Source organism: Anolis sagrei, chromosome 2 (assembly GCF_037176765.1).
Source record: "Anolis sagrei isolate rAnoSag1 chromosome 2, rAnoSag1.mat, whole genome shotgun sequence".
NCBI lineage: Eukaryota > Metazoa > Chordata > Lepidosauria > Squamata > Dactyloidae > Anolis > Anolis sagrei.
Genome location: NC_090022.1, coordinates 106,448,242 through 106,474,826, shown reverse-complemented (window position 1 = coordinate 106,474,826; position 26,585 = coordinate 106,448,242). Strand labels below are relative to the sequence as shown.

Genomic DNA, 26,585 nt, shown 5'->3' with positions numbered 1-26,585 from the left:
GGCAGTCCCAAAGGCGGGCTTCTTCTTCCTTCATGGCATGCCCAGGTTTTTGGTTTTCTTCCCCTAACTAGAAATGTGGTGATGGGGATCCTTTCCCCCATTCGCTGGGCCAAGCGGAGCCCTCAGCACTAGAAGAGAGCCTTGGAGGCGATCTCCCTGGGCTCTCAAGGCGGAGGCGGGCGGGTTGGCGGCACCTTGCTCTCAGGATTGGCGCGCCTCACTTTCTTTCTTTCTTTCAGCGCGAGGAGGAGGGGGGAAAAAAATCCCGGTGTGAAGAGCGAGGACTGCCTCCTCCTCCTCGTCGTCGTCCTCTTCATCCTCCTCCTCCTCCTCCTCCTCCTCCCTGCTGAAAGAGAGTCACGGCGGCGCTCCCGGTGCAAATGCAATTAGCGGCATTAGGCGTGCGCGGAGGCTTTTGTTTCCCGGCGGCAGTTTGTCAGGAGCCCTAAGTAGCCCTCCATCTGCCGCCTCTTGCTCTCTGGCGCGCGCCCGGAGGGGCCCCGCTGCTGCTGCTGCTGCTCCTGCTGCAAGGAGAGGGGCTTCCGAAAAGGAGGGAGGAAAGAGGAAGGGGGGAGGGGGGAGGCGGGGCGGAGCAGCGGCGCAGGTGAGGCGGGCAGGCGGGCAACCAAGCAGGCACATGGTCGGAGGCGCAGCCTTGGCAGCCGCCACAGAAAAGGAACCCAGGGCGCCCCGAAGCCCCCCCCCCCGCCCGCCCCCTTCTCCCGCTCTCTCTTCGGGGGCGCCATGCGCGGGTCGGGGCTGGCTGGCGGGCGAGAGTAGGTACGGCAGCGGCCGCGGAACTCCTCACTTTCCTGAAGAGACTGTAAGGACTTAGCCGTGCAAATCCGGGGGCGGCGGCGGAGGAGGAAGAAGAGGAGGAAGAAGAGGCGGCGGCGGCGGGGAGGCTCGCGATGCTTCACCCCGCCGCCAGCAAGGGAAGGAAGGCGCCCGGCGAGGCAGGTAAGACCCGGGAGGGGACCGGGCAGAGCAAGGGCTCGCCTTCCCTTTCTCCTCCTCCTTCTCCCTCCGGGGCTCCTTTTGTCTGCCGGGCGAAGGGGGACTTGCGGGGACGGCGAGGCGTCGGGGGCGGCTGCGGCTCTTGCTCCTCGGGCTCTGCGCTCCCAGGCCAGGTGGGCTCTGGCCCCAGGCGCCCCCGGCAGCCCTTCTCCTGCTCCGGCCAGCCAGGCGAGAAGGAGCCTCCGGAACAGAGCCCAGGAAGGTCGGGGCGCCGGCGGGAGGGCGGTGGGCCCTGGGATCGGGATGGGAAGGAAGAAGGAAGGAAGGAAAGAGAAGGAAGGAGAGGAAGGAAGGAGAGGAGGAAAGAGAAGGAAAGAGAAGGAAGGAAGGAGAGGAGGAAGGAAGGAAGGAAGGAAGGGCAGCCTCCCCTCCAGCCTCCCCTCCGAGGGAAAGTGGGACGTTTCCTGAAGTTCCGTCCTGCCGGGGGGTGGGGTGTGGGGGGTGGGTCCCTCTCCCATTGTCTTTGGCTCCGTCTGTGCGCGTGTGTATGTGTTTGCGTGCGGAAGAAGAGTTTCCCTGGCAAGGAGAGCCCCAACTTGGTCGAGATTGATGGCATTCTTTGGGGAAGCCTTGCCTCCTTCTCTCGTCCCTGATCCTTTTCCTCCTCAATAATCTAGATTTAGTTTATCTAAGGGCCCTTCCACACAGCTCTAGATCCCAGGATATCAAGGTAGAAAATCCCACTTTTATCTGAGTCCACACTTAGATAACCCAGTTCAAAGCAGATATTGTGGGATCTTCTGCCTCGATATTGTGGGATAGAGGGCTGTGTGGAAGGGCCCTAAGACACCCGAGGCAAAGATGTGCCAAACCCTTTAACGTGGGGAGAATAAACCATCCCTGTAGGAGGAGAAGGTGCTGAAAACCCAACCGGTACCTTTCTGTAGAGTCAACGTACTTGGGAGGCAAAGGATAGAAGCAGAGCCAGCAAGAGCTTGGTTGACGCGTCTAAACCAAAGTAACATTTTGAGCAACAGCAAAACCACCCCATCCTTGTGACTGTGTTCTGTTCTCTGGTTGAAAGAGCCCACTTCTCCTCTTGCCTTGAACCAGAGACTGTGCAAAAGGTGGAACAATAAGCTGCAGAGCACCTGCCCAGAAGGGAAGCCCAAGAGCTCCTGCCGGCCTCCCCTCAAGATCCAGGCATTGCAATGCCTCCTGCTCTCATGATCTGGCCAGGTCCAGTGCTGAAGCTATTTCTCTTAGGAGAACAAAAAGAATGAGCAGAGATGGGAACTAGGCAGAAACTGAATGGCCAGTTGCTACATTCACCCTTGCCTCCAACAGACAGGAGTTCTTCTTTCTCCCACCCTGGACATTCCACAGATAGATAGATAGATAGATAGATAGACACCTCACTTGCCTATTTTCCAACCGACCTCACAACCTCTGCCATAGATGCAGGCAAAACCTCAGGAGATAATACTTTTGAAAGATGGCCAGACTGCCCGGAAAGCTCACAGCAACCCAGCGAAATGGAATGCTTAGCCCAATGTTGAAAGTTGGGCATGGTTTACTGCACTTGAAACTTCTTCAATGGGTGCATTGGGGAAACAGCCAATTAATCTTTGAAGTTATATTTCCTTTGGCCTTGCTGTGCCTCGGATTTTTCATGTCTCCTGTAGCAGTGCCTTGAAGGATTTCTTAACCAGGACCAAGTCTTTAACAACAGTGTCAATCAAATTAAAGCTAGCCTGAAATAATGCACATTTCAAATCTCTGGAAATAAAGATACATCAAGTTCAAGGCTGTACCTGATGCAAACCCAAGGCCAATGACAATCGAGTACAGCCTCTGTTTCCAAACCAAATGTCACTTCATTCATGGCTCTGCCTCCCCTTGGCTCTTGCTCTCCTCCTCCTCCATCCACCTTTTTTTTTGGCAGATGCTAACTTGCTTCTTCTCAACATTAACAGTGTGATTAATACGAATTGAAGCATTTAACAGATAATCCAGTAGATGCTGCTGTAGAGCAAAGGAAACATCATTTTATTTGTTGGAGGGAAAAGGCGGGGAGGGAGCGGAGAGAAAGAGAGAGCTTTGCCATGAGAATATAAAAAGTCCAGGAAAAAAAATCTGAAACATTGCTGATCCTGCGTATGGAGCCTGCTGATTGAAGAGTAATGTGAGATCATTACATTTCCGAACCATTCTATAGGGTGTTATTAAAACGGGAGCCACACTTACTGGAATGATCACAGCTCTGCTCGACACATCGCACGTCTGCTATTTTAAATTGTAAAATCGGTTTACTGTACATTACTATGCAGAACATTTCATCACTGAATACTAAAGCCCTTTAACATGCAAATTTCCTCCGAGGAAGAGCTGAGACGGCACACTCTGGAAAGAAGAATGCCCAGATCCATTATTTAAAAAAATGTGCCTGGGTTGTCAATGCCGAGTAAAATATTAAGAAATTAAAAAGCTCACAGCCCCTCAATTAGCAAAACGGGAATTCACGAATGGTTGTCTCTTTGGTGAATATTTAGTGCTGAGCAGAGTCGCCCGAAGAACAATCAGAAGGCATCAATTGTTAACTGGAAAGGATCCTTATCCATAAATATTAAAAATGACTACATGAGATTGTCAGTGGAATATAAAATGGAGTGAGAAGAACCATAAAATGTAGCATTTAGTATGAGAAAAGAATAGAGAAAGAGGACATCTGTGGTGTGTGTGTGTGTGTGTGTATTTCATCCTGTGCTTCCCTATACTGCATTCCTGTGCTAGCGATCAGTGATAACATGACAAAGCAAACCCAGAGAGTTTCAGTGTACAGCCACTTACTGTTGCAATTCCGGGCAACCACTGACCTCTATCTGTGGAAATATTTATTTTTGACAATGATCACCAAACTTATCAGGTTCCAGCTTCAAAAAAGGGTTAAGAATGATTTAAGATAAGACATAACCATACTTAAAATACAAGAATCTGTCGCTTTCTGAAAGATTTTCATTGTGATTCCTGTGTTGTTTGCATCCTTCCAAGTGTTTAGCTGAAGAAGTTGTTGGATCACAGATCAATCTCCTTGATAGTTTACCAAGGCCTTTGTTTGTTTGTTTGTTTGTTTTTGACATATCATATTGTGCTTATTTCTCTTCCATTGTCTTCACTAAAGTATTCACTTGAAATTGCAAATATTCAAATTGTTACCTTGGAGCTTTTTAAACTAGCTCTGTAGATTTTTTTTGGCAACTTTTATCTTCACATGCACAGTTTCAAAAAGCTAATTCTCAAAAGGATGCTAGTGGTTTAATATAGATATGGGCAGTGAGGGATATATGTATGTAAATGAGTTGTCCTTCAGTTCATGTCCTCTTTAGTGGTGTCTCTTCTGAAGTGTGTAGATCCCCACCCACCACCCACAATCACATTGTACCTTTTAATCTTACAAAGAAAGTGGCCTAAATGAATTACTTATTCATATTTAGTAGTCGAAGTCGCTTTGATATGGTTCAGTTTCTGGTTTGTTTATTACTTTGCATCATTTGTCATTCACTTCTTATTACTGCCCTCCCTTACAAATTCATAGAGAATTTCCAAGAGAAAAAAATACCTATTTAAATTGCTGGCATGATAAAGTTCTGAATACATAATTGATGATTCATAGATTGTGTTGTTCATTCCGGACACATACTTAAATCAAGGCTCACATAACAATAAAACATATTAAGCCTATTTTAGTATGTGTGTCTTTGTGTAAATATGGCAATTTAGTGAGGCACTTGGTTTTGGTTTTGTTTTGTTTTTTTGAAAGATGAGAATATCTGTTTGTAATAGTTGTTGATGACTTTCTCCCACTCATGTTCGTATTGTGCTGGGTCTGGTGATTTCTGTATTACGAGGCAAATATGCATTCTAGATTTTACATAGTATCCTATTAATATAATCCCTGATTTTGATCTTTTACCTATTAACTCAAACAAAACTTGCTAATGGAATGGCACAAATGAAAAGGGTACTTCCGTCATAGCATACGCACAATAGCTTTACATTTTAAATTGATTTTTAAAAACTGTTCAAGGACTTGGAGCTTATCAATGGAGCTCTTTTAAGCACTTGTGTTTATTTGTATGGAGCTTTTTAAATGTCAAAAGATGCAGTTAATATTTTCAGTTTGTTACTTGTGCTCCGGTGGTGTTTCACGTATGTTGACAGTTCATATGAGATTTACATCATGCATAAGAGTATTCATTATGATGTAAAAATCTGTAAGAACCTCATGCAAAGGAAACTACTGCATCACCCACCAGTTTCTGAATCTCGTATTTCCTGAATAATTAATGGTACCTTGTTTCTAATCATTGTTCATTTAATTTGTAAATGAAAGAGCTCTCCAGTGTTTTTGTTTTCTTTTGTGGTAACAATGTACTTTTCAGTATTAAATTATACCTAAGTAAAATTTCAGAGGAATGACATTTACGATTATGACTTACTACTATTCAGAATTTATGTTTAGCTGAAAATGATCATCAGCAACGTATTCATCAGAGTTCTTTTCACATAGATAGGACTGTAAACACATATTTCATTCATTCATCTCAATTAAATTTTACTGTACATTTTGATTTAAGTAATTAGAAAGGTCTTTTGTCTAACTTAACATCCGTATATTATGATTGATTGATATTTATTTCAAACAAGCATAGAAATATAGTCTGACATGTACTGCCTAAATAGTTTGGTGTATCAACCTTCCCTTTGGGAAAGGCTATATTAAAGGATTTGGTAGGAACTCTGAGTGACGTCTCTCAATGTTTATCTTTAGATGATAATTGATCCCAGAAAGGGCCCATAGATGCCATCAAAGCACCAAGGCAGAGACTGGCACGAGATCTTACCACTTCTGTATAAAACACTGTATGACAAACATATAAAAATGTTCACATGTGGACATGTTTCCTTTACCTCGATGTGATCTTAAATACAATATATGAATTCTTTGATTCTTAAAAATTAAGAAATATAAATTTTAGCAATGGTGAAGAACTTGAAGTACTGCTATTCATCAATAGCATAAGAAGCAAAATGTAGAATACACAAAATGTATAAACTTCTATTATGCAAATCCTTTATGCAATACGGAAAAGAATAAACGTTTTAAAGGGAACCATATCTAGATGCATTTAAAAACCTATGCAGTATATTAATAAATTACTTCAAATTAATAGTGCATAAATATATGTTAGGTTTTGCTTAACTTATTGATCATATACAAATGTGTGCATATCTATCCAGATGATCACGCACAGTCTCTAGAGGTCAGTAGAATGTAAGGAATGGACATCATTCTCTGCCATGGGGCCTACATCCCAGTTCTCACCATCTTAGAAAAAAGAACGATGCTTCAAATGAGTAGAATCATTAATCAGAGTTACCAAAGTGTCATGTTTATCATGTTGCAGAAATTAATTTAAGCTGGTTGTTTCTGGAAATATATATAGAGAGAGAGAGGAGGGGGGGGGGGGGGGAGAGAAAGAGAGAGAGAGAGAACTGTGGGGAAAAAAAAACACAAGTTGAGTATACTTTAACCAGAATTCCAGAATCTGAAATTCTCCAAAATTATCCACATAGGTGGTTGAGATATTGAAACTTTTGTTTTCTGTTGGGTCAATGTACGCAAGAATTTTTAGGAACAAAATTATTAAATAATATTGTGCATAAAATCGACTTTAGGCTATGTGTGTAAGGTAGATTTGAAACAAACATTAATTTCCTGTTTAGACTGGGTCCCTCCTACATGACATTCCATATCCAGAGTAGGGTAGCCCCCCGACTCTGGAACTCTCTCCCCAAGGACATCAGACAAGCCCCAACGTTGGCAGTTTTTAGGAAGAGCTTGAAGACCTGGCTGTTCCAGTGTGCCTTTCCAGAATAGGAAACTCCCAGCATCATGTCCCAAACGCACTTTACTAGAGATTTAAGATTGCCTGTACATCACACCTACCCTAAAATCCTTACATTTCACCTGTCATGTCCAGCACTTTTAATTTTATTCATTACATTTGGCCCGGCCCTAGTTTATAATTTGTCATGATGTATTGTTTTTAATGTTTTATTGTTATTGCTTTAATGTTTATTGGTTTGCTTTATGAGTTTTACTGCTGTATTTGTTATGCTGTTGTTTTATTGAGGGCCTTGGCCTTTGTAAGCCGCACCGAGTCCTTCGGGCGATGTTAGCGGGGTACAAATAAAGTTATTATTATTATTATTAATAATAATAATAATAATAATGCATATGCAAATATTCCAGAATCAGTACTGTTCCATTATTTGGGTGGTGGCCAAAAGGGGGGTGCTAGACAGAGAAGGATAGTCCATTTTACAGGGGAGAGGGGGCTTGAAGGAGTAAAACAGTCCCCCCACCATTTTCCTGTTATTCCCCCCTCCCATGTCACTGTTATGGAAACAACCCTTGTTTATAAATGGAAACTGGGCAGGGGGAATAACCAGTGAAAATAGGGGTAATGGTTTTCTTCCTTCAATCCCCCCCCCAATAAAATAGACTATCCTTTTCTGTCTAGTGACCCCTTTTGGCCTCTGCCTGTATAATAAAACAGTACCCCAAAATCATTTTTTAAAAATCCCAAATCCAGAACACTCCTGATCTCAAGCATTTTGGACTAGGGATACTGAACCTGCAAGAGTTTGGGGTTTTTTGTTTTGTTTTGTTTTGTTTTGTTTTTGTTTTTGTAATCTGATCTCTCCCTCTCTCCTTGGAGATCTGTTGAAGGAATAACTGGAGTTTAAAAAAGCAAAGAGGATGGGAAAGACTTTTGAGCTTTAAAGTGTGGAAAGGTAATTAGGGACCATTGGTGAAATAATTTTTATTTAATTTCACAGGCTCATTAAAGCACTATGCTTGTATCTTTCAATTGTTTTATGGTTTCACAGTGTTTACTTGCAGGCTTGACTGAGAGAGACTTAATAAAATCCACCTCTTACGGGGCAGAGATTTGGAATGGAGGCTGTCATCAGGCATGTAGCCGGGGGGGGGGGGCTTGGGGGGCTTCAGCCCCCCCCCCCCCAAATTCTCAAGGTGGTTCGCGAAAAGGCCTTACTGATACATTATTTAAACTGTTATGTTTATTCATATCATGATCTGATCACCATGCTCAATATATCCCATATGCATGGGGGTATTGGGGTAACGATACAAAAGGTTTGCTAGGGTAGACCCTCTTTCACTCAGACTCATCCCCCCCCCCGAAACAAACTCAGCCCCCCTTCCGAATCGTAATCCTGGCTACAAGCCTGGCTGTCATATTCTTGTGTGATAAGCACAGCAATAGATTGAAGTTTTGTTCAGAGTGCCAAGATAGGGATCAATTGTTCAGGCAATTATTATTCATAACCATTATAATGTGGGCGGGAATTTCACAGCCCTCCAGAAACTGTTGGACTGGAACTTCCAGCACTCCTCAATATTGGCGATGCTGGCTAGGGATCTGACACATACATTTCTGCCTTTAATCAATTAATCTACCATAGTGCTATCATTCTGGTATCTCTTTTATATAAGAGTGGCAGTCTTATTACCATACTTTTTAAAAACTGTACTAGTACATTCAGTGATGTTAGGAGGGCCTTTCAGGCACTGGTTTAGCAAAGGATATTGGTATGTAGTTTTCCATCTTGACTGTGTGGTGTTCTAGATGACGAGTATAGAAACTATATCTGTTATATGGATAGTTTCTAGCTGCAATATGTTGATTATTCTGTGCTCATATCTTTCCATTTAAAATGCATGAGAATATAGAAAAATAGAATGACATCACCAGTTCAACATGATTTAGGCCACCTTCTCCATATTATCCAACACCAGCCAGCTTACAGCAGTAAATTCTTCCCTTTAAGAATAAGCCAGAAATCTACCTAGTGCAGATTTTAAAAAACTGAAAACATAGTTTTAAGGGAGTGGATTGAGAAACAGAAGTACAGACAGAGAAATAATTACAGATGTACAGATGTAGCTGGGGGGGGGGGGGTTAAGGGTCACCTCTTCTCCCCCTCCTCCCCCAAAGTGTGTCAGGTTAAAAAAAACCTGGTTTACTCATAAAATTGTTAACCATGTAAAATTCACGAGTTAACCAGTTTTTTTTAAACCTGACACATTTCGGGGGGAGGGGTTGAACCAATCCCCCACCCCTGGCTATGGCCATGGCTATAGCCTACTCTCATATAGAACCTACAAAATGAGTAAAAGAGGGGAAAAGATAACCAAACCACACATGAACAAATATAGAAATCACAGTGGTCTCGGACATTCCATAAATACAGTAGTATATTTGCTAAGGATAAATTTAAACAATGATTTTGAGAATTATTTATCAGTGATATCTTCCTCCAATTAAATCAGATCTGGGGATGCCAGTCCTCTAAATCTGAACTTTTGTAAAACAAACTGTCACTCCCAACATTTTAATCAATGTTGGAATCAAATTATTATTATAACCAGTTGTCAGTGAAAAGCTATTTTACTGTGTTATTTGAATGAAGTTGTTGAATCCATAAATATCCAGGTTATGTTAATGTTTTTAAAAGTAGTCATGATTTGTATGGCCAAACATGGCAAATTGTGAGCATTTTGAGGCACTGGATGCTTTAAAAATCAGTGACTAATTATTTACCAAAATGTTATATCTTATCATATATAAAAGATTTGAAGGTGGGTTATAAATAATAAAACAATATTAAATGGTTGAGAACCATCTGAAAGTACAGAAATTTACATTCTTAATATTCAGAATTTTCATTATGTAAAAACTAGTATAAAACCAGGTGTTTCAACATTAGTGGCTCATCCAAATTGTTTTCTTTTTGTTTATTTCTGTTCTGTTTGCTTCCTATCCAGGGCATGTCATATTTGTTAGTTTGTTTTTTAAGTCATGCATATTCTAATGTTGACATACTTCAGACAGTGGACTTTTAGAAGTAATATTAAAGGAAATTGTGGATTGTAATTGATTTGATATACTTTGATGCTTTGATATTTGCAAAGGTTGCCATTGTTGTAAATACAGCTTAATATGCCTGCTTCTTCAACATGATCTTTTGAAAGATCAGCTTTCTTGCAGGATAAAAACCTATCAATGAAAGTTAGAAAATCACAGTGGATTGTAATAATCTGAAAGGCTGGAGCTTTCATGGTGAGTTGAATGTGAAAAGGGCCACCAAAGATATTTCTAATTCTATTGAACTCTGCAATTTAAAGTAGGAGGATAGGTTCATTATAGGAGGGGAAAAATTATAGGAACACATAAACCAACAGTCACTGAAAAATCAAGGCTATTATTTTTGTTGTTAATAGGTCCTTCAGAGCATCAGGAATGTATCTTAGAGACAAAGGTGATGAACCAAATCAAGACAGTGACATGGGGCTTCCTCCCTGTGTCTATCCCAATAAGAATGAAACTATTTGCAATGGGTGGAAAGCTCCATTTGGTACCAGCTGACAGGTCTCCCCCCAGCTCCCTATAAAGATAATCTAATAAGAAGATATCCTATTCATCCATCAGTTTGCTGCATTAGAATGCCAATTTTCCTGCATTTTGGTGAAAAGGTTTATGTAATTTTTGGCAAATTTTTAGTGAATTAGAATAATTCTTGCCATTGAGTAATTGCATCAAATAGTCTTTGGTTTTATTTTTAATCCATGTGCTGAATTAGTTTGTATTTTTTTTTGGAAAGTCCCAAGTGGGCAGATTTAAATGCCCTCTAGAGGACTGCAGTAATCTGGATCCCAGCTGTGCACAATTACATGCATGTAAAAGTGTAACTGAATTTAAGTATAGCAGGAGTGATAAAGTGTGAATCATGGTCTGTGCTTACTCCAAGCCTGTTTTTATGGCCCGCAGTACTCCAAAGTGATACTTGATATTTTTGTACCTTATTGTGTCCTAAAGATATGTCCCCAAAATTCCCCACTAACCACTTTGAGCCCTAAGAGGCCTTTTGGTGGGAAAACTTTTAAGATTATTTCGTTTTGTTTTTGATATGAGGTCAGTGGGTTATTCCCTCGCACAAGAGCCTTTTGGGGACAATGCAACCTCTTAACATCTGACAGTTGTCCATCCTGATGTACAATTTTTTTCAACATAGCATTTAGTTTATCCTTCAATAGAGTTCTTAAAATTAATTCACTTTTGATTTCTGCACAGGGCATTATGTGTTCTAGATCAAATCCTGACTCTGAAAATAATTCTGCTTCACTCCTGTTGGGAATCACAACCCCATGGAAACTGTCAGCTTCTTGCTGCTGCCATTGCAGTGAAACAATTGAATGTTCAATTATGGTTGAATGTTGTCATCATGATTTACCTTGGGGAAATGAAGCTTCAGGAGTCAAGACCTGAGTTTGGAAAAGTCATGACTGACTACCAGAATATTCAGAGCCAACCCAGTAATTTTTCCAATCTCTGTTTGCGGGATTATTATAATGCTAGCATATTATTCATTCAAAGTTTCATAAGGTCATGGAAACAAAGACAGTTCGGTGCCACACTTGTCTTTTTTTTTATTTCTTGTGCTGCAGCCAATAAACAAGCACAATTCAATCTATCTGTGCTTGCATAGCTGCTTTTGTTCTCTGTGTGCCATTTCTTAAGCTTTGTTTTCATTTGTAATCACTTGCATCAAAAATTAAAGGTATCCAATAGAAAAGAGAAAAGCAACAATTTGAAATATTTGTCTTAAAAATATTAAAGGCACTCATGCTGAATATCTACATTTCCGTAACCATGGCATCTTTCTTAGTCAGAGGACTTTTGAGAGACAGTAATAAGCACTATTAGAACAAATAATAAATTATCTCACGTATGTTTTTCTGTGCCTACACAAAATGTTCAGATTGTTTACTATCTTGACTATGGATGAGATTAGTTACTATTAAATTAGCAATTGTTGGACTTCTGAAGAAGAATACTGCATCTTCTGCGGGAGCTTATTAAACTGTAAAATATGGATTGCCTTTACCCTAATGGCCTCTGAATCCTATTACCATCCCATTAGAGAGTGTGGGATTTTAGTAATTCTGTTGTTGTTTCCAGTGGGCAGTGAAAATAATGGGGGAGGCCAGGGGTTAATGCAATTCATCTCTTTTAATACTTGTAACTCAGTCCCTTATCACTCAGTGCAGTTTCATTAGCTTTCTTTTAAATATTTTTTTAATGCCAGGAGAGTTTCTTTAAGCACCTCCAAAAAGAAAACTCATGCTTTCCTTACTTATCTACAGTTTGTAAACAGAATAGAAATGAGTCAGTTGGTATGTCAACACTTTACAAACTAGGCTGCAGCTTAGACGTGTTTAAAATTGTTGTCATTATGCCAAGGACAGTATTAAAACACCACTTCAGTCAATATCGTTGTTATGTTATTATTCATTTCATTTGTAGTAGCACCCAACCTGTATCAAAATTGATTTGTAAATTATAAGAACCAGAGGAGTTACAGAACGAAATATACATTCAATGAGGGTGAGGCAAGTGGGACACAGCATTCAAGGTATTATCAGACAATTGCCTGGTATATTGTTGAGCACTTTCGTGATGTTTTTGGAGCTGCCTTCATACAAAATAGCTGATAAAATGAATGTTCACCAGAGCACTTTCATTTCATCTGGTGAATCCTTGCTTTGGCTGGATTTAATTTGGGTAGTTATAATTGTATGGTGATGCACCTAGTATTGGCATTTTCTTTGCTTGACATTTGAGTGCTAGATATCCACAATACCTTCTTTTTAATGTCCCAACTGACTCATGATATTTGAAATATCGTTGTTAGATCATTTAAATGCAATTATCATTGTGTAAAAGACTATATTGGATGTTGCCCATTTATCAAGATGTGCAAATATTGCCAAAATAATTTTATACATCATTTTAATCTATTAGTGTAAGAGAAAGCTGACATCCCCCCACCCTAAAAAGATTTCTTGGAAGTTCTCAACCTCCCTTATTAATCCTCCAAGCTGGTATTGTGACAGAGCCCCCCTCCCCTAATCTGTTGGGTAGAATTTTAGGGATTTCATGCACTGTGTTTTAATTAGGAAGGGCAACTGTTTATGTGGTGCATCCTTAAGGTAGGAATGGAATGCTGCAAAAGCTTCACATTTACATTCATGCTCTGTGGTGAGTGGCATCAACAAGTTTTGACTATGGAGTCACCAGAGGTTGCAACTGGAAATCACCCATTTGAAGTATTTGGAGTGATTGGGGTCAATTTGGCACCCCTGTTAGAAAGCTTGGGAAGTTCTGCAGGGGTTTCTAGTCAATCCATCACTCCTGAAGGCTTTCTGGGGAGATAGTTGGGCTAATTTGTTGGGTTTAGGAGGGGGTTGGGGATCTGCAATTTGCTTGCCTAAAAGCAAAACAATTATCAAATGAAAAAGATCAGTTTTTAAATTCCTAATTATTGATAAATTCAGTAATTGCTGTTGATAATGAAAAGAAACATTTATACATTTGGGCATCAAAATTCATAATTAACACTATATGCCAGGAATGGGCAAAATCTTATTATTAGTTTTGACTAGAATATAACCATTGAACCCATTTGTTTACTCTCCATTTAATAATGGATTCATTTAGTCTACTCTAGTTGACACTGACAAAAAACATGCTAGCCAATGCAAGGCACAAAGAAGTAACTCCAAAATTACCTTTTAACCAGGGTAAGAATCCATATGTTGTTGGAATGTAACCCCTATCAGTACTTGCCAGTATAGCAGGTGGTGAGAAATACAGCAATATCCGGTTTGTTGTTAGGCTGACATCATCTTATGGCAACCTTATGATTACGAGACTTTCAAGTCACTCTTTGTCCACCTTCTTTCAATGCATGCACTAATCTATGGCAAGCATTCCACCTCTGCAGGAGTCTACCGTGTACCATGCAGCTGTGGACAGGTCTACATAGGGACCACCAAATGCAGCGCCCAAACAAGAATCAAGGAACATGAAAGGCACAGCATTTTATTTGAGAACACAAAAATGCTGGACCACTCTCACAACCACCATGTCAGACTACACAGAGAAGCCATTGAAATACACAAACATGTGGACAATTTCAACAGAAAGGAGGAAACCATGAAAATGAACAAGATCTGGCTACCAGTATTAAAAAATTCTAAAATTGCAACAGCAAAAACAGCAGAGAGGAAACAGGCAGGGACATCTAATTACCTTTCAAGAAGAGTTTGCTCCAGGCACAGTCAGCCCATTGTATGCTAATCAAGGTGGTCAGTTGAAATATTCACACCTAGCCCAACTGACAAAAGTCCTTTGTCTCACCTTGGTCATTCCACAGATATATAAACCCTTTTTCCCAGTTCCAACAGACCTCACCTCTGAGGATGCTTGCCATAGATGCAGGCTAAACGTCAGGAGAAATGCCTCTAGAACATGGCCATATAGCCCGAAAAAACCCACAAGAACTTAGTATTCCATTAATTGTTTACTAATCAATATTTATTTGTTGTAGTTATACTCATTGACTTTGTGTGTTTTCATCTAGAGGCATTTTAGCATCATTTAGCACTTTGCATGACCCTGAACCATTAAGAATCAAATTTATGGTAACTAAAAACAAGGTTGTTTCATACATCATTCTCTGACAGTGACATGTCTACTAATTATTGTTAAGACTAGCCAAGTATACAGATAGAATAATTCAATTTAACACAACCAGAAACAAAACTATCCAAACTCTGTCATATTCATATTAGACTATAAAGAGGAAAGGCTTGATTTCTTCACAAGATCAAGCACCATGTCCAAAACTTAACATGAGGTTTGAAATGATTTTCAAGCATAACACCACGAAAGGTCTGGAAGTGGCATGCAGTTCTAATGTTTTGGCGTCTCTCATTATGGATTAGATTGTCTGTCCATAAGCAAATAACTGAATATTAAATCAATAAAAATGATTCCAGCCCAAGTATTTTGAATAAAGCTGTTCTTAATTGAAAACATGACTAGATTTTTCCCACTGATCAAATAGCATAATATAATGTACCTTTTTTGCCACCCATATTATTATATAATGTACCTTTGTTATTCCAGTGCCCAGAGTCTCGATAGGATCTTCTGCCATGTATTCCTACATAGTGTAGGCAGATCCTACTGTTTTAAAATGTCCCATGTTATGCATAAAGGAAGTGGCTTTCTTAATATAGTTGTACCCACTTTGTTTTCAGTACCTGTTATCTCAGATTATATTAGAATTTTAAAAGGATTTTGTTATCTTGAGTTATCTATTAATGTGTGGGAGGGAAGATTAGTGGTATCTATGCCTATAGGTTAAATTCTAGAGTTAAAAAAATGGAAAATATCTCTGTACAGTAATGAGAAAAATATCACATCAGAAAATATATTAACCATACTTCTAACTGACAGAACTTCATATGTATTTTTGTCTAATTGCAGCTCAAGAAAAAATAGCACAATGGGAAACACACAATGTATATTTCTTACATACACTGAACAGCCCAGTTCTGTCAAACCGTGTTGCTAAAGTAGCATTATTTCCTCTGTAGAAAACTCCTTTGATCAACGGATTATTTAAATAAATCATAAAGCAGAGTGTCCCAATGACCTTCATGGCTCTAGGTTTGATCCTTACAATACCACTTAAGAGAGCCAGGTGAAACTAAAGGTAGTAATAACATTTAGCAAAATCGTTCTGACATCAAAAAAGTGTCTTTTAAAAATATACTGTCTCCATATTTAAAACTGGAAGTAACACCAAATGCACTGAAAAATATAGAAAAGGTCTGACCCAATTTTGTAAGGAAGCAGTTTTCTAAGAAAAGAGGCAAAAATATACACGCAAAAATATGCAAGACCCACCTTAAAAGCTAAGCAGCTGCACCAGCTGAAGGAGTTCTGTGGTGATAGTGAATGGGGTACTGAATGTTGATCCATCAGCCCCTTCCCACTTGCAAACTGATATAACAAAAGCTGCAGAAACTTTCAGTTGCTCATTGCACTACAACTCACTGGCTGGCATGGGCAAATCCAGGTCCTGGGGCCAGATGTGGACCCTTTGGCTGTTCTCTCAGGTCCTCCTCTCTCTCACCACCTAGTCTTCCTTCCTTCTCTCATTCCTTCCTCCTTCCTTCCCTCCCTCCCTTACCCGTCTCTTCCTGCCTCCCTCCCTCCTTTCCTTCCACCCTTTCATCCTATCTTCCCTCTTTCCTCCCTCCCTCCCTCCCTCTCTCCCTCTCTCCTTCTCTCCTTATCCTTTTCCTTCCTTCGTTTCCTTCCCTTTTGTCTTTCCTTTCTACTGTCTTTCCTCCCTCCCTCCCTTCCATTCTTCTCTTCCTTCATTTCTCCACTTTTCCCTTCCTCCTTTTTTTCCTGAGGGATGTTTAGCTGGGAGAAGAACAGGTAGAGAGTGTAGATTGTGAATTATGATTCCAGTTGATTGTATGTTTTAGCTTAAATTAAATATCTGGTTTTAAACTGTTCTTTTTAAATTGTTTGCTTGCTTTTGTTTTATTGCTATCTTTGTCATAGTGTACGGCATTGAATATTTGCCATCTTTGCTTATGGAAGCTGCCCCGAGTCCCTTCGTGGAAGAGAGGGCAGGTTAAAAATAAAGATGATTATTATCATCATAATATGAGAACCCTGTTTTAAGATTTAAAAGTATGCCCCATTGAGGAGTACGGAGAAAACTGACTTTCTGCTACTCTAGAGACCAGGGCACAAGGGAGCAATGGTTTCAAATGGCAGGGAAAGAGATTTGACTGAAAAGATTAGGAAGAACTTCCTTAGAGTAAGAGCAGTTGGAGAGTGGCCTAGGCTGCCTGGGAGTGTGCTGGAGTCTCCTCTGGAGGCTTTTCGGCAGAGGCTGTTTAACAGGATTTTGATTGTGCCTTCTTGTATGGCAGGGGGTTGGACTGGATGGCCCTTGGGGGTCTCTTCCAGCTCTAGGATTTTAGGATTATATATCAAGAGTGGGCAATACACTCTAATGGATATACTTTTTCTCTCTGTCCACCATATCATTCTGACAAAGGCTAACCCTTTTGGGACCCAAACATTTCATGTCTTTCCTACACTTTCTGCCTCCAAAGGAGAAGAAGAAGGGGAGGAAAAGGCAGGGAGAGGCCTTGGTAAGAACCCCCTCCCTTCTGGCCCACCCACCCCAGTCCAGCCCACCATGCGGCCCCCAAGTTAGAAAGTTTGCCCATGACTGTTCATTGGCAAAAGAGATCTAGATGTGTTATCCTTCAGAGATGCACTTGTAGGCTTCACAGAACTCCATTTGTGCAACTGTCTGGCTTTTAAGGTGTTTTTTAGGGGGTATTTGCAAAAGTTGCAATAATGCCTTATTGCATGTGTGAATAATCAAACTTGCAACTTCATAAGTCTAACTTGCAGCATTGCAAATACTAAGCAGGTTGCTAATCCATGCTTTTCTAGTAGATTAGATAACCATCATTTGGTTTGTAATGAAACATTATTAAGTGTTTAAAATATGTTATAAGTGTTGATACCTCACTGATAGGTCTCAAAAGGATCTAGCTGGAAGAAGTTTAAAATAATAAAACATGGAGAATTTTTTTTTTGTTTTCTTTATAGTATTACTGATACAATAAGGGCTTGACCTTTTACTCTTGACTTTTTATAGACTTAGAAATTGCTGGATGTCTGGTGACTTGAAAGCGTAAAAATAAAGTGTTTATAGGTAAAGGTAAAGGTTTTCCCCTGACATTAAGTCCAATTATGTCTGACTCTGGGAGTTGGTGCTCATCTCAATTTCTAAGCCAAAGAGCTGTCATTGTACATAGACACCTCCAAGGTCATGTGGCTGATATGACTGCATGGAGCACCGTTTCCTTCCCACCACAGTAGTACCTATTGATCTACTCACATTTGCATGTTTTCAAATGGCTAGATTGGCAGAAGCTGGGGCTAACAGCGGGAGCTTATGCCGTTCCTCAGACTCCAATCTGCAACCTTTCAGTCAACAAGTTCAGCAGCTCAGCGGTTTAACCCACTGCACCACCGGGGGCTCCATAGATATAAACAAAAGTGTTAATATCTAGAAATTATTATTATTATTATTATTATTATTATTATTATTATTATTATTATTATTTAAAAGGGACCTGTTTTTCATTTCACAACTTGATGGTGATTTTTAAAAATTAGATTGCATGAAGAATTGAAATGTGCCTAGACTAGTGTCTGCTTAACTTCCCATTGACATCAGTGAATGTAAATTTAGGTAAGAAAAAAAATCAAACCAGCAAGATATTGCAGACCTTCTATGGGAGAATACATAATTAAGTGCTTTGTGAACCATTCCAATTTCTTTGCTTGAATATTTCTATATATTATTTACAATCAAATTATTCTAAAATACAAGATATGCACTTCTGAGAAAAATCCCCTCAGTGTGAATATAAATGAAGAATTGTGGATACAAATTATCATAAGGATTATTTACTAAGAAAGCGAGAAAGAGAAGAGAGCCTATTTAGATAGATAAAGCTGGTTTTGCAGTCACTGAAAGAGAATGGAAGTGGATGTGACGTAGTGGTGTTTCCCAGTAAGCAAAAGAGAACTGCATGAGCCCCACAATGATTTGTTACCTCTTAGCCCAGTTTTCAACTGTATAAGTAGCGTTTGAAAACTGTGCACTTATTGAGAAACAGAAATTGTTGGGGATGAACTCAATGTTCTGTCTACAGTATTTCTTGCATGATTGCGAGCAGCTCAACCAACCTGCAGACTTTTATTTTATCATGATATCCTTTGGTTTGCATCTGTTCTGATAAGCCAGATACATAAGGGCCTTTCCACACAGCCATATAACCCAGAATATCATGGCACAAAAATCCCACAATATCTGGTTTGAACTGCGTTATCTGAGTTCACACTGCCACATATTCTAGTTCAAAGCAGATAATGTTCAGCTGTGTGGAAGAGGCCTTAGAGAGAACTTGACACAAGAGAGAGCCTGTGTTCTCCTGGAGAATCCAGACTCCTGGTTGTGAGGTGTTTATGGATTTAATCTTAGATTCAAAGATTTGGGGAATGGCCATTTGGCTCTGCTTCGCCAACTATGCCCATTTAGGCCAGATCTCAACATTATCTATACCTTAACTAAATCTCTTTGTTGGAATGTAGCCACATATTGCAAGTATGGTTTTCTTTCACTTGAGCTGCTTCAGAAAGGTAGGCTGATGCCCCCATCTACACAGCCATAAAATACAGTGTGCATCTGCAGTATATGAGCAGTCACAATTCAAGTGCTGCTTATGCCCAATGATATCCTAAATCACTGTAGGATCACATTTGAGCAGGATATAAATTGGGAAAACTAATGTCCTAAAAGAATTGCCCAAGGAATTGCCCTACTTGTCTTGTGTTTGCACCACTCTTTTAAGAAATCGTGTGACCTTTAAAAAAAAAACCTTGCAATTGCAAACTATTATATTGTTAGTCTAGGTGTTCTGCCTAGCTCAATTGCCCACAACATAGTGGCTGAACATCCTCTTTGAGGGAAAGAGTTGTATCTACTTATTTAATATAAGACGTTCTGGATATCTGCTTTTACAACACAATTTCATTTCTATCCTTTTAGTGCTCTTTGTCATGTTTCTTGAAGTGCCCTCATTAGTGTGCACAGACTCAAAATCCTTTTTGACCTCTCTGGTGGTTTTGGTATTCTTACAGACACTGTGAATTAATTTAATATTGGAGTGCCAGCAGTCCTCATACAAAATAGAAAAGCCCTCTATGCAGTACAGAGCAACACAGCTATCATGCATTTCTTTTCCCTGTTTAAGAAGAAGGAAAACTGGGATGGAGTATATTTAGCCCTAGAGCTAAATAATCAAGAAGTTGTGTAGTCTGAAATCAGTTGTAAGGATGTAAGTTAATGAATATTTCACAAAGTTTCCCCCCCCCCCTTACTTATTGTGGAAAGAGGGGGAATGGGCTAGTGAGGTTTCATAAAACGAGAGTTAGGATGAATAAATATTTCTATTGCAATAGCATGTTTTAGAGTGTTTGATTAATACTTTCAGACTGACAAAAATACTATTCATGTATATTCACAGTGCATTATGGAAAATGTAGTTGCCAAAGTACATTTCCTTTCATGTGCTGTGTATATGCTTGGGGGTGGGGAATTATTATTTTTATTATTAATTTATCTACCAACTTTATACACTATGGGTCATATATCCTAGCACTTAAGGAGTAATGGGAAAGCAGTCCCAAGAGAAAGATCTAGACTGTTGTTCAGAGTGTCATGAAATAATTGCAGATCAATTCCTTATTTAGGTTGTTTTTTCAATCCATGTTGATAGAATTCATGCCCTTTGACCTAAATTTGCAAGTGGCTGATTTAGGACCTCATTAGACAGAGCTGTTTTCCCCATCCTAGGATGCTTCTGAGACACAGCCAGGACAGAGCCCGATGGAGTCCACATGACATAAGGCTACTTCCGGTGGGGCTCCATCCTGGTTCCATCCTGGCTGCATCATGGCTGCATGTTGAGAAGCTTCCCTGAGATCATGGGTAACAACCTATGTTCTCAAGGGCTAAGCCAGAGACAGCATGAGATGCAGCCGGGGGCAAATGGGAAACACCGTGGGATGGTAAGGGAGTGCTGTGGGGTACTGCCCAACAGTTTCCCCTGCTGCTCTACAGATTCACCCCATGAATTTCCCCACTGTTCCCTGGTTCATGGACTTCTATCTAATGAGGCCCTTAGATGATACAGTTTTTTACAATGGACATTTAGGGCTGGTAAGTGTAAACTATACATCCGTTTACCACAATACAGTCTCTTTGGGTTCGAAACTCTTTCTTTTATTATTTAGACAGTAGTGAGTCATGTACAGTATTAATATATGCAGTGTGCCATGAAACCAGTGTCTTTGTTCATAACTTTGATAAAGGATTGAAAAATGTAATTCATTTCAGCTATTTCTCTTTCTAGTTTCTCTTTAATTCCCTTGTTCAAAGGTGATGGCCTATAAATGCCTTTGAGCAGCTTGTGGTTATGGACAGGATCATTGGAGAGATGAGAGCCACCATAGGAAGGGACCCCCACCCTTCCTGTCTTTTCATTTAGGCCAGAGGGACACTTGCAGAGTAGGTGAAGGGGGTAGTCAGTGTCTCCTTAGAACAAAACAGAAAGGTGGCACTTGTCTATCCCTGAACCCCCCTGTAGAATGGATAATTATCGATGAGTGTCCAACCTCCCATTTTTGGGCAAGGTACTGGAGTGTGTGGTAGCCTCCCAACTCCAGGAGGATCTGGATGAAATGGGTTATCTAGATCTATTTTTATCTGGTGTCAGGCCTGGTTATGGGACAGAGACAGCTTTAGTCACCTTGGTGGATGACCTACACAGGGAACTGGACTGGGGAAGTGTCCCCCTGTTGGTTCTACTGGACCTCTCAGTGGCTTCCAATACAAGGGGGTGCCATGATTCTAAACCAGTTTCAGTCATCAGCAATGGGCTGGATGAGAACAATCAAATTGAAACTTAATCCAGACTAGACAGAAGTGCTCCTGGTCAGTTGGAAGGCAGATCAGGGAATAGGGAGTCAGCCTGTGTTAAATTGGGTTGCAGTACAATTTGCACTTTGGATGTACTCCTGGATTCTGCAGTGGTCAAAAGTGACTCCACACTTTTTAAACTTGTGCATCAATTGTGGCCATTCTTTGAGACACCAGATGTGTTCATTACAGTTCATGCCTTAGGCCCCTTCCACACAACTGAATAAAATAGAAATTGAACTGGATTATACAGCAGTGTGGACTCAGATAACCTAAGGCCCTTCCAGACAGACCCTATATCCCAGGATCTGATCCCAGGTTTTCTACTTTAAACTGGATTATATGAGTCCACATTGCCAGATAATTTGGGATAAACAGAAAACCTGGAATCAGATCCTGGGATGTAGGGCCTGTCTGGATAGTTGAAATGTTCATCAGCAGGTTTGGTGGCATTGTTGTTTCTAATGCCAGTTTTGTGTGTATTTATTATCTTACATAAAGATGGTCCTATTAGTACAATGTAGAGAGGTACATTGGTGGTAGAGGAAGGGATATATCACATTCTACTGTAATCAATTTTGTACTCAATTTTGTTGCTCAGCCATTGCCAAGTGTGAACTATTATTTGCCCATTCAGAAGAACTATGATTTTCTGCAACCAAAGATCTGATGAGAAGACAACACATGCAACAGGGATGGCTCTTGTAATGCCAAGTCATTGTGTTTGAAAAAGCTTTGCTTTACAGGAGAAATTGTTTGGAATCAAATGGACAATAGTGAATAACAAAGTGGGAATATAAAACACTTGCTCATTCATGAACCATTATATTGTAGACGATGAAAAACTTTAAGGGAGTGAAGTAAGGGAGAAAGAGACACTGATCATGGTAGGAAGCAGATGGTGCTACTTATGGCACATACTCACAGATGCAAATCCACCCTATTAGAGTGCTATGTGAGCTTTATAACTCAGCCAAAAAAAAGAAAGAGAGGACATTAAAATGACTGAGCGATAATTAGTCAATAAATACATTTCTTATGTCTAGAGCCCAATTACTCTCAGGTTCACCTTCAGACTGCTGAATGATGCTATGGATTGTTCATTTCAAAAGAATTACCATCTCAGGAGCTAGTCTGTTTTAGTGTTTATTTCCATTACGATAAGGGGTTTGTTAAATCAAAGAGTTTTTTTTTTAAGGGGCAATAAGAATTTTTCTTTCACACTACCTCAATTTTCCTACCATGCTCTTTTCTCTCCTGGAATATGTGGCAAACCAGTGCCAAGATTTGTCTGGCACCATTTTCTTATTTCCATGGTGATCTTCAGCTCTTCTGATTGCTCAAGGGGAAGGGGAAAAAGATATTTTAAAAAGAACTAATTTTTTGGTTATTAAAATGGCTCAAAGGAATAATCTTTCTCAATTCTCATCCCTATATCAATATTGATTACAGTGGGAAGTCATGTGAAATGCTATTCTTATGCATAATTTCATTATAATAAAGATGGGTTGCAGAGTGGAACAAACTGGACATCTTCAAACTGACCGTTGCTTACCTCGATGGAACTCTAGAGATCATGATAAAAAGCCACAGCAGGTTTCATGATTTCTGTTTTCTGATATGGGGAAAAGAAAATTACTGGAATTTTCAGGATTTAACAACCTTAGAAAACGGAAAGAAGATGGAAAAAGGCCATGTAAGCATCTACAGATTGTGGCCTTTGAGAAACGAGTAAATATATGTTTTCTGTCAACATGATTGCAGCTCTTTAATGTCATAATCCTACGATATATGTGCTGTTTGTGATATTTAACTGTTATTCATTTGACCTTTTCAGTGCTTAACGATTTGTGACTATTTTGGCCCCTGTTTTGTACACAAAGCTTAAGAAAGCAAATGGTACCTAAGAGTCCTGTTCAATAAAAATGTAGACTTTTCTTCAAGCAGCAGGCATAGCAGATTGCCTCAGGCCCACCTTGAAATTATCCTTCCCCTTTTCTGGGAGGCACTGAGAAAAAGCGAGTTTGATTTCTAAGGGAAAAAAGACACAACATAATTGGTGTCTTGGGTTCATGCATTGCAGTCTCCCTAGGAAGCAACAAAGGACAACCAGGCTGGCAGAGTAGTTATGCAGTTGTGGTGATGATCCAAGTAATGGTAGAAGCTGATCCTTCTTCCTCGCTTCTTCTTCAACAACAATAACAACAATAACTGGTGACTTCACACTTAGCTCCATCTCTGGACCACAGATGGTTGCAGGGATATGCATGGGTATGTTCTTGTTTCTTTTGCACATAAACGGAAAAATAAGCAGATTCTGCATGCATGCATGCATGCATGCATACACATTGGTACACACACAGCATAATGCTGTTCTTTGTTTTCTGGATGTGCATTGAGATCCCCTGTTGTCTACCTAGCATTGTAAAGGAAATACTAGATACTTTGTTCAATAACCCATACAAATATGCATTAGGATGCTCTTGTGATATTGACACAAAGCCTATAGGATTCAATGAAGGCTCTTATAAAAAACACTAGCTGTGCCCTGCCACGCGTTGCTGTGGCTTTTAGTAAGAGTTTTGAAGTCTGTGCCTGGCCTCTCTTCCTTCCTTCACTCGCCCTCTTTCCCTCTTTCTCTCTCTCACACTCCTTCCTTTCCCCTCTTTCTCTCTCTCTCTCTCTCTCTCTCTCTGGCATCCCTCCGTCCTCCCCCTTCTTTATGCTTGTGTGTGAACTTGAGTATCTTCTGTTGGTCATGGGGGTTCAGTGTGGCATGTTTGCCCCAATTCTGTCGTTGGTGGGGTTCAGGATGCTCTTTGAGTCTTGGTAAACTCTGAATCCCAGTGACTACAACTCCCAAATGTCAAGGTCTATTTCCCTCAAACTCCATCTGTGTGGATATTAGGGCGTATGGAATGCTTTGGTCCAGATCCATCATTGTTGTCTTCCAAGTCGCCCCCTCCCTTCTCCCCACCCCTTCCCTCCCTGAGTCACTCCTTCCCTCCTCCCCCCCCTCCGGAAAGACACGCCCCCTCCCTTCGCCCCACCCCTTCCCTCCCTGATTGACTCCTGGAAGGAAAGGGGTGGGGCGAAGGGAGGGGGCGTGTCTTTCCGGAGGGGATGGGAGGAGGGAAGGAGTGACTCAGGGAGGGAAGGGGTGGGGCGAAGGGAGGGGGCGAATTTGAAGACACGCCTCCTCCCTTCGCCCCACCCCTTTCCTCCGTGACTCACTCCTTCCCTCCTCCCTCCCTCTCCGGTTAGACACGCCCCCTCCCTTCACCCCACCCCTTTGTGTGTGCCACGCGGGGGGGGGTGAGGGGCGGCGCGTGCGCGCGTGGCGGGGAGTTTGCACCGTGCACGTGTGTGTGTGCCGCGCGGGGGGAGGGGGGGAGGGGCCGTGCGTGCGCGCGTCCCGGGGAGTTTGCGCCAGTGCGCATGTTCAGTTGTTTTGCGGTGTTTTTGTCGTTGTTGTGGTGTTTTTTTTTAATTTGGAGTACATTAGTTTGTACCGAGTGGGTTGTCCTAGGGGCATGGCAATTCTGGTTCAGTTTCGTTGGGGGGTTGTGGAGTTATACGGCTCCGTACGACGCCCCTTACAGATTTATATTATAGATTAAGGCGTTTAGGAGAAGCTCCAGGTTTAAAGTGAATTCTGACAAAACAAAAGTCCTGACTAAAATATGACTTCAGAAGCGAACAGTGTACTAAGAGACTTAGTAAAATTGGAAAAGTCAAACCCTTTTGGATAGAATTGTAATCATAAAAGAAAAAGAAAAGTGTTTGCCAAAGTTTTATTTCTCTTTCAAACAATGCCTGCCTTTTGTGAGATGGTGAAATAGATACCCAGATTTATCAGACTGAAATGGAATCACAGAATAAAATTTAAAATACTGTATGATGCTAAGGAAAGGGGTGGCTTGGGGGTGTTGGTTTGTACAGCTGAAAGAATTAATATTGCTTAGAAATGTGAGACTCTTGGAACTGAAAGGCCATAATTTCAGATTTGTTTGGCATGATTATCTTTGGAATTATAAAGTCAAGGCACATTCTGAATTTAAAATGCATTATATAAAGATTGAGTGTCCCTTTTTCAAATGCTTGGGATGAGAAGTGTTTTGGATTTCAGATTCCCCCCCCCCCCACCTCCCAATTTTGAAATACCTCTAATTGCACATAGCATAATATTGGAGATGGAACCAAAGTCTTAACACAAACTCATTTATGTTTCATATACACCTTATACACATAACCTGAAAGTAATATTATACAATATTTTGAGAATGTATGTCACAAAGCTTGTGAACATTGAACCATGAAAAAGCAAAAATGTCACTATTTCATTCCCCCATGTGGACAATTTTGGATTTCGAAGTATTTTGGAATTCTGGATGAATGCAGCTCAACCTAATTTGTTGTTTTTAACTAATGTTTTAATTGTGATTTTATTGCTACTGTTTGTTTGTCATCTAATGGTTGCTAGTTGTGAGGTGCCCTGACCTCCCCCAGGATGAGAAGGACAGGATATAAATGTCTGAAATAAATAAATAGATAATCCATATAAATGCTGTCCTACAAATTTGGTATAAGCAGAGCCATTTTCCTAACAAAAGTATTAACTACCTTACTGCAGGAAGCCGTTCTTGTGGAAAAGAATGGGTTAAGAAAGCGATTGCTTTCAGATGATCTTTTATATTTTGATGATCTTTTATATTTTGAATGAGACAACTGGAAGCTTAAACCAAGTGATCTTAATTGGTTTGCTTATATAAAACTTAAGGGCAGATTTAATCAAAATAAGAAAAATGAAGCCATAGAGCAGGGGTCCTCAAACTAAGGCCCGGGGGCCGGATGCGGCTCTCCAAGGTCATTTACCCAGCCCTCGCTCTGGGTCAACCTAAGTATGAAATGACTTGAAAGCACATAATAACAACAATAATACTATCTCATCAGCCAAAAGCAGGCTCACACTTTCCATTGAAATACTAATAAGTTTATATTTGTTAAAATTCTTAATTTTAATTATTGTATTGTTT

The 26,585-nt window shown here is 40.5% G+C and overlaps 1 protein-coding gene across 12 annotated transcripts in view; it reads left to right on the top strand.

Moving 5' to 3' along the window:
* The window catches only part of TENM2 (teneurin transmembrane protein 2), a 1,067,106-nt gene that overhangs the window by 408,437 nt on the left and 632,084 nt on the right, over positions 1-26,585 (top strand). Inside the window, exon 1 of one of the 12 annotated variants that reach the window (XM_060765006.2) lies at positions 604-960. The exons of the other annotated variants lie outside the window; for them this stretch is intronic. Coding sequence (XP_060620989.2) covers positions 912-960 — 49 coding nt within the window. The 5' untranslated portion in view covers positions 604-911. Of the gene's footprint in view, positions 1-603; positions 961-26,585 lie in introns of those variants that run through there. 12 annotated transcript variants of the gene reach the window in all.